Source organism: Mytilus edulis, chromosome 4 (genome assembly GCF_963676685.1).
Source record: "Mytilus edulis chromosome 4, xbMytEdul2.2, whole genome shotgun sequence".
Lineage (NCBI taxonomy): Eukaryota > Metazoa > Mollusca > Bivalvia > Mytilida > Mytilidae > Mytilus > Mytilus edulis.
Window position 1 is genome coordinate 55,328,639 of NC_092347.1, and position 8,789 is coordinate 55,337,427.

Sequence of the window (8,789 nt, forward strand, 5' to 3'; positions counted from 1 at the left end):
TTAAGGCTTCCAAATTTAGCGTTCCATTTTTCTTCTAATAGAGTATACTTGGACCTGGACTTCCTCTTCTTCGTAACTACTGACGTAGTTGTAGGTGCACGTGGCTTCTGCCCTTCACCGTCACGAGAGAAATCCTCCAACGTATCTTCTAACGGAGAAATATCTCCGTTTCCACTTACCTCTGCCATCTCAAAACGACAGAATTACGAGTAACTTATAAACACGACTGTCTTTCAAGTCGCCGAGAAAGAAAACTGATAGTTCGTGGTGAACCGGATGTAGCATAACATAAAGTTCCCGCGCGTTTTTGAACTTCCAGTAATACCAACGAGATTGAAATCCTTAAGTACATATGTCAGGTAAATACCTTAATTTATGATATAACATTAATCTCTACTTCTAAAAAGTGAACAAACAAACTTACAAAGATCCTCACCCAGTTTGTTTTCTTTTACAAATTATGTGTTGAGATGGCATATTTTTGTTGCTAAATGCATGGTTTTTACGCAAATATAGGAAGAATCAACTCCTTCGTCTGTCATTTTTCCCGCATTGAAATATACATGTTTCTTTATCTGAACAAAAGTGTTTCAACTCTATCATAGCCCAACATTTACGAAACCATATTTTGTTTCATCTATTTTAAACTTTTGTCAAAAAATAAGGATATTTTAGTGATTTTTGTCTCTTTTACCATAAAATCTTTAAGAACTGACGTCGGATTTTTTGCGCATTTCAAGTTTGCGATTGCGCTGGTACACTAAAGATTACATTTTTAACTAGTGTACTAATTAGAACTATTAATTTAATACTATTCGTCAAAAACTCACTGCACAATTATTGAAAAAAGTAATAGTTCGCCTAAAAAGAACAGTTTTCTATGCCCTTCTTTTTAAAAATACATGTCATCAGAGTCGACTTGACTATAACCCGATAATGATAAAAGTTTGATGCACAGTAAATCACATTGCTGGTAATCTGGGGATTAATTTGAGCCCTTAACCACATCTGTACGCCAGCAAATGGCGATGAAACAAGTCTCTGAAATGCCCCAAAAATTTCTTAAAATTTGCTTCACCGGTAAGCTGTACCGGTGGGAAAGGGAAAGTGTTAAACAAAAATGTGTACTAGTTCATACTAAACTCTGAAATATAAATTACATTTAATATAATAATTAGAGTCCGTAAAACTTGAGGAAAAGGGATAGCATGATTACAACTAGTTTAAAACTCAAGAAATGTGGCGTTCTGACATCAGTACATAAAGGTACACATAATTTGTTTAGGATCTTTAATAATGTGAATTAACGTACATTCAAAGTATTTTGACACGGCTAGTATGTTTATTGATTCTTAATTAACGATAGAATGTGTGCGAAATGGTGTGACGAATACTCATTCGAACACATTGAAATGAACATATTGAGATTTATTTTGAGAAAATCAATACAAAACACATATAAATCTGTATTTGATCAGGAGTCAACAATATGATTGAGATTCAAATTTTCACGATAATGCAAATCTTGCTACAGACGAATCTCTGCATCGTCGGATTTAATTTTCAAAGCGGAGCTGACAGCTTTGTCCTCAGAGATATCTGTACCTGAACTTTTCTTATATTTTCTATATTGTTTCATTCTTTCAGCTAACCTATAAATTCCTAAAAACACTAAGCTACAAAGTATACATGTTACACCATAAAGTAATGGAAACAAAGAAATTTCTGCAAACACGTCGTTGGTATAGGTCAACGTTAACAAGCTCATACAAAGCGGGAAATTTTGTATACCCGTCTCCAAGGCAATTGTCCTACATCTCACGTGATCCTGACGAAGTAATAGTGCTACGAGGTATCCAAAAAGGAAACCAGCAAACGGAAGAATTAGTGTTCCAATATATATCCTCCATGTTGAATGATACATGAAGGGATACTGTATACTTAGTAAAGTTAAAAGCAATAGAATTGCTAATGCACCTGCTACAGATCCAACCTGAAGAAAAAAAAACATAAAATTAAAATGTTTCAGGTATACAATAAAAAATATTTTTTTACAATAGATTTATTTGTAGTGTTTAATCATTTTGTTTTAAAAAAACAAACTTTATCTACTATACATTGATTTAAAGTCGGGGTTGGTTTTGTTTTGTGTTTTTGCTTTATGTTACTCAATTGTATTTTTGGTACTTCTATAATAAAAGGTATAAACGAATTGGTTTTGATTGTCTGAAGTTGTTTTGCCATTGTTATTTCCCGTATTTTGTCATGTCATAACAAAATATTTTGTGCAATTTAACCCAGTATCTGCGGCGATTTTGCTTTAGTTGGTAAATTGATTCTTATATATATATAAATTTCCAAATCAGTGTTAACTTCCAAATTATTTTCTTGTTAAACCCATTGCAAAACATGCAGAATCAACACTGTTGCCCTCTGGATGAATCTTGTACCTCATGTCAATTGACACCAGTATGATATGTTTTGATGGTACAAAGTCTCGCTTTGATAAAGTTAATCGCGTTTAATTGATGGTCGATAATGCAAGGCCATTATGGGTAATCAATGTCGTTAAAAATAACCCTCGTCGACAACATTATAAATCAAGCTTGACCACTTGCGTATTATAAATCGAGCTTGACCACTAGTGTATTATAAATCGAGCTTGACCACTCGTGTATTATAAATCGAGCTTGACCACTAGCGTATTATAAATCGAGCTTGACCACTCGATTATTAAAATATACCTACGGTAAATCACTAAACTGAACTACATGTGCACCCTTATCACATATAATTTGCCTTGGTTAAGATACAAGTAGTTAATTAGCTTTGACAGCGGTGGAGTCACTTTTGATATTTTGGCTAAAATGGGATTGTTTCAGTTTATGAAATTGTTAGATATAACCAGTGATTGGTATCAGCCATAAAATCGTAGAACCGAGAACTGATATCGATTGAGGACCGCTTTCAAACAGGAATGTGAACCAGTATACCTGATACAGTTTGTGTTTTACAGGATTTTATATAAGTCAAAGTGGGATACATATCTAATACATATCTCATCTAAACATTTAATAGAAATTGATTAAGACCTTGACTCAGGTTCGTCTTGATTTAAAACGGAAAACATGTAGTGGCATTCAAGCGACATAAACATATCGAAAATTGTTAGTGTATACTATATATGTTTCTTTTGACACAATGATTGGTCATCGAGTATTACTTTAATTTGTCGCGATTGTTATATTGTTTTCTTTTCATATTTTGTATTTTAGTGATACTTCAAGAATCCCACCATGACAAATTTTTATCAATATTATTATAATTTAAGCTAATGATGACCGCATATTTTTCTGAGATTATACATTTGGTTAAGTGCACTCACTAACGCATAAATTATGAGGCATTAATCAAAAATATGTTCAATCCTCTTTTCGCCATTATATCAATTATTTTACAGGTTTTAAAGAAATAAAATTTTAAATATTTTGATTTTTCAAATCTCTAGCACGCACTCATAATAATACTGTAGAACATTCAACGGATTCGTATCTTTTAAAAATATGTTTATACAGATACTAAATGAGAGGTAAACAATTTTAATGGGTCACTCCAAATTACAAATTAAAAACAATCTTACAAAAACTATAGATAAAAAAGACAAAGATAAACAACAGTTACAAAACAAACTGTTTCTGAGAACATGGTGAATAAAATCATTATAGATACCAGGCTTCAAATATTGGACAAAAGACACGCTTTTCGTCTACACAGAATCATCAGTGACACTCGAAGTCAAATGTTCAAATAAGTTACATAGTTACAAAGCATTGATGATATAAAGTTTGGTTAACAGTTAATTTATAATTATGACAATATCAGTGATATTTCGTGTCAACACAGAAGTATAACAGTCTATAAGAAATAACCTGGGATAAAAATGTTAACAAGGGGGCGTTCAAAGTCAATTATATTGAACCATTCTTGGTTATGCAACATATCTTACTATCCAAATATTATTGTATGAATACCAAAGTGGTGAGTCTTCATTCAATGCAACTAAGGGTTCACTGTCCAATGTCAATACCAAAACATGTGAATAGGTTAATAGATATAAGAAGATGTATGATTAAATTTATTGCACCAAATCCTTTTTTACACTTTCAATTTTTGCTATCGACGATTTCCCAACAAAGCCAAACAAATATCCTTTTAAATATCAAAATAGATAGCCCAGCTGGGACCCATTTTTAAGATTCTCATGTACCGGGAGGGGGGGGGGGTATACATGAGTGTTTGTCAAATATATATAATGAGACTAAGCTCTCATTACTGAATTACTTTTTATCATCTTATCTATTTTTTTTATTAACCTGTGATAATATTAACGTCACAAAAAATACGTCACGTTTTGTGACATTGGTCCATTCGTGTGACGCACAGTTTATATGTCGGTTTTGAAGTTCTGCTGTGCTGTCATAAATTCAAGGGAGGTGTCTGTTGTTATTTTGCCCTTAACATGTTATGATATACAATTATATCATCTATTTGTGTATTTCTCTGATTTAATAGTTCTTCTGTTTGTTTGTACTGTATTCCGGTGTTTTTGTTGTTTTCCTTTTTTTTAGTTTATGTGTTTCCCTCGGTTTTAGTTTGTTAACCGGATTTGTTTTTATCAGATTATGACTATTAAACAGCAGCATACTTCTGTTGCCTTTTTTTATATGATACATTAACCTATAAACATAAAAGTAATATGACCATACCTTGACGAGAACATCAGCAACCTTTGGAAATTTCCATCTGATAAAGATTCCAAGAAGAGCAGGTCCTAATGTAAGTCCAAAAGATATAAGTATGTTAACGTATGGTATGATCAAAGGTTCATCTGTCCAGCTTCTGCTGTAGATAAGGAGATTCAAAGGCAACATACCCATGGCAAGAACTGTTGATACAGCTGTCATAGAAATACTGTAAGAAAAGAAGTAACACAATTAGTGATTGATTCAAAGACAATATCTTCAAGATTTTTGAAAATTATAAAACTGTTTAACTGTATTGATTGGTAAATGAATTGCACATGTGTGTGGTTGTTTAAATCATACCCATGTATTTTAATATATTATTTCTGTGGATGTCTTTTCTTTTAGCAACTTCTAAAGTGCTTTAATAACACGTATACTGTCCGTTTATCTGAATTAATGACCGACTTAAATAAGAAAAAAATATTTAAAAGCACTATAATTGAAAGAAAGGTCTCTATAAATATCGTTATCCCGTTATCCCCTTATCATACGAGAATGCGAGTTGTGGTACATGTGGATTTTAATAAGATTGAGTAAGAAGTATTTTTTTAGTAAAATGTATATCCGTGTAGAACTTAATGATGCGATTTCTTTTCACGTTCAGTTTACACTTTGATGAGATTAATAATACCTTAGAGCTACATCTCCATCCGTCCAGTAAGAAAAGACATTTGTAGTAGTACCTCCTGGACAACATCCGATCACAAGCATTCCAAGGGCTGGTATTGGTGGAAGCTGGAGAGCATGCGCAAGACCGAATGTAACAGCTGGAAGAACAACAAACTGCGAGAGCATTCCAATAGCGATTCCAATTGGCCTTTTCAGGTGACCAATAAGAATCTTTATTTCAACAGTATTACCCATTCCTAGCATTACAAGTATAAGTGTAATCTTAACACTGAAATCGGCTGCTATTTTAAGAGGCGACTGTGAGGTTGATGAAATGGTTTCATTGATTAATGTTTCGTTTATAGAATATATTTTTCCTTTACTGGTATTCTGAATGATTTGAAACATTCGTGGATCTTCCATCGCTGGATTATAACTTTTATATATAGGCTTTCTGAAATATAAATAATGAAAGATGTCTACGAAACGTGTTAAGAATTATAAGCCTGGTATCTTTAATGGTTTTCTTTTACAACCACTTGGTCGAAGTCACTGCTGGTGAACAAATTGTCCTCGGTGGTATCAAAAGCCCAGTAGAAAATGCTGTTTTTTTAAATTTCGGTGCATTTCAACTCCGTGTTGCTTTGGTTAAAGCGTCACTATTCAGTGAGTCTTACGTTTTCGAAACGCACGTCTGGCGTGGTAAAGCCTTGGATCTTTGACAAGTTTTTATTATAGAAAATGTGATATTATCATGATTATATTCAAGAATGTATGATGAAATTAAACTGAATGTGTAGAGTCAATACTGATTTAAAATATGTAAACACTGATGTTTTACGGCTTAGATTATACAAACAATCGTGATAAAAATTATATAAAATTAATTACAAAACTTAGAATCAGTGATCATTCATTATTAATTGAAAAAGGAAACATTTTGAAATTCCTCGCGAAGAAAAACTTTTCAAAAAATGCAAAGTACTAGATGATGAGAAGCATTTCTTAATAAAGTGTTCTCACAATTCTAATATTAGATTAGCATATCTTAATTACATTTTCATAGAAGATAATTCATTTGCAAATCTCACTGACAATGATAAAGTTATATATATACTTAACCAATCAACACCAACACAAGTGAATAAACTAGGATCCTTTATTAAAAGGTCAATGGAAATGAGGACAGGGGACCCTTTAATATTTACTTGAACCTGTATACACATATATATTGGGTTACTTAGTTATTGTCTTCCTTTGTTTTTGTTTTTGTTATATGTCAAAAACTGTAAATTTTATATGGCCAATAAAATTTGAAAAAAAATTGAATTGACTTGAATTGAAAAATAATTTATCAATTAAAAATATCGGCAATTAAACTCGATTTTGTTTGCAAAAGATGCTATAATCTGTGTATTTCTACAATTTGTTCTTGAAAAAAACTTGTTGCTTTCAGTGTCTTATATAGTTTCTGTGTTGTTCTGTTTTGTCTTATAGTTTTAATGAACGGCTGTTATCTATTTTGAATTTATTGAACCATTAAACTAATTTTTGACTCTTCACATTGAATAATCCGCAAAGCGGGTTATGTAAAATGTGAAGAGTCAAAAATTAGTTTTATGGTTCAATAAAATCAAAATAAATTATTGCCATTCATTATAAATAACTTTTTATCAAAAATAAGGCTCAAGGAACATTTTATATTATTTATATTAACAATAACAACGTTGGCGTATGAATACACAACGTCAGAGTGGGCGTGTCGCCATCAAAATTGACAACATTGAAAATAAAACTAATAATTTTAACCAATCAGAAGACAGTAAATACACCAAATTTATTTATTCTGTGTTGTTCTTTAAGCATGGTGTTATCGATTTCTTTTAAACTTTATTAATTTGATTGTCCCTTTGGTATGTTTTCATAGCCTCCTTATTTTTCTTTTATATAGGCTTATTTGTTATTGTTGGTATTGAAATTGTTCTACTTTGCACACCGTAGATTATGTCCAGTTTTATAATTGTGCAGAACATTTGAACTGTAATTAATTACCGGCTAATGAATATATTATTATGGTTGATAATTATAAATATTGATGAGGCTATGAAATATTTGAAAAATTCTATGTTAAACTATCAATAATATCATCTGAAATGCAATTGAATTTAAATGCTATCAGACAGTTCTTTCGAATATAAAAATAACACGAAACACGTGCTTTAATTTGCGAACTAGTATTATAATAAATCATAAAAGATAGATAACCTTCAAATCAATATACATAATTATGTTCCATAATAAAAAAAATTTGCAACATGACATAAACATATCATAAATAAACTTTCGAGCTAACCCAAACTTATGATGTATAGTAGCTATACGGATGTTATTGTTCAAAATCTTACCTTTCCTGTTTTATATCAATAAAAAAAAAATCGTCTGCCAGAGTTGTATAAAGAAAGACAATCAATGGACACAAAAATGCACTTCAGTAGTATGGTACGCCATTATCGACATAATTATTAGTATATTTAAAAGGCGACGGCATGGATTTGTATAGTACGACTATACAAATACTTGGTGGCGGCTATTTGATTTTTTAGGGGATAGGAATATAATATCAGGAGGATATGTCGAGGCTGAATGTTCATTTCAATCTGTTGTAACTTGTATCACTGACTTGTTCATATGTTTAATTTATTTTTGAGCACAATTGTTTCTTAATTATTTAATTAAGTCACTGCACTACAACACATACGGTTATCTACACAAAAGGTCATTAAAAACATATGGTATGTACTTGTAAAGAATTCAAAATTATAATTGAAAAGCAACTACAATTTCATGTTATAAAGTATCTGAATTTTGGAACTTTGTCAACAGGAACACAACACATTTATATATATATATATATGGACTAAAAGGCTTTGGTGACAATATTGACCTTGAACTTCCAATTAGATCTACAGAATACATTGTGTAATCTTGATTCATATATAAGAGATAAAAGGTACTTTTATATCAAATATCATATACGGGTCGTTGCTGAAAAAAAATCATGACATTGACCTCAACATTTTTATGTTGTTACCATATAATAGCAATATTTTTTCTAAATAATTATTGTTTTGAAAAAAAATGTATGCTTCTATTTCTGACAAAATGCCCTTGTAAAATTATTATAAAATTATCAACTGTGGCAAGTATGGACAAAACACTCAAAGCTTTTAAATTGTGATTATATGTTTGACACAGCATAGGTGTCTAGCTATGTTAATTAGAATATAAAATTACCTTGTTGATACATATTGCATATCAACTTCACAAGTAATACATGAATTGACGGTGTTATCGTCATACCTTATCATGTTTAAA

At 31.1% G+C, this 8,789-nt stretch overlaps 1 protein-coding gene across 1 annotated transcript; it reads right to left on the reverse strand.

The window, feature by feature from the left end:
* Window positions 1-1,413: 1,413 nt before the first annotated feature.
* LOC139519972 (ileal sodium/bile acid cotransporter-like) lies at window positions 1,414-7,879 on the reverse strand. The gene is made up of 4 exons (XM_071312302.1): window positions 7,820-7,879; window positions 5,437-5,868; window positions 4,767-4,971; window positions 1,414-1,993 (listed from the first exon to the last, which is right to left on the reverse strand). The coding sequence occupies exons 2-4, from the start codon at window positions 5,835-5,837 to the stop codon at window positions 1,529-1,531; spliced, it is 1,071 nt and encodes a 356-aa protein (XP_071168403.1). The 5' UTR covers window positions 5,838-5,868; window positions 7,820-7,879; the 3' UTR covers window positions 1,414-1,528.
* Between the last annotated feature and the right edge of the window lie 910 nt (window positions 7,880-8,789).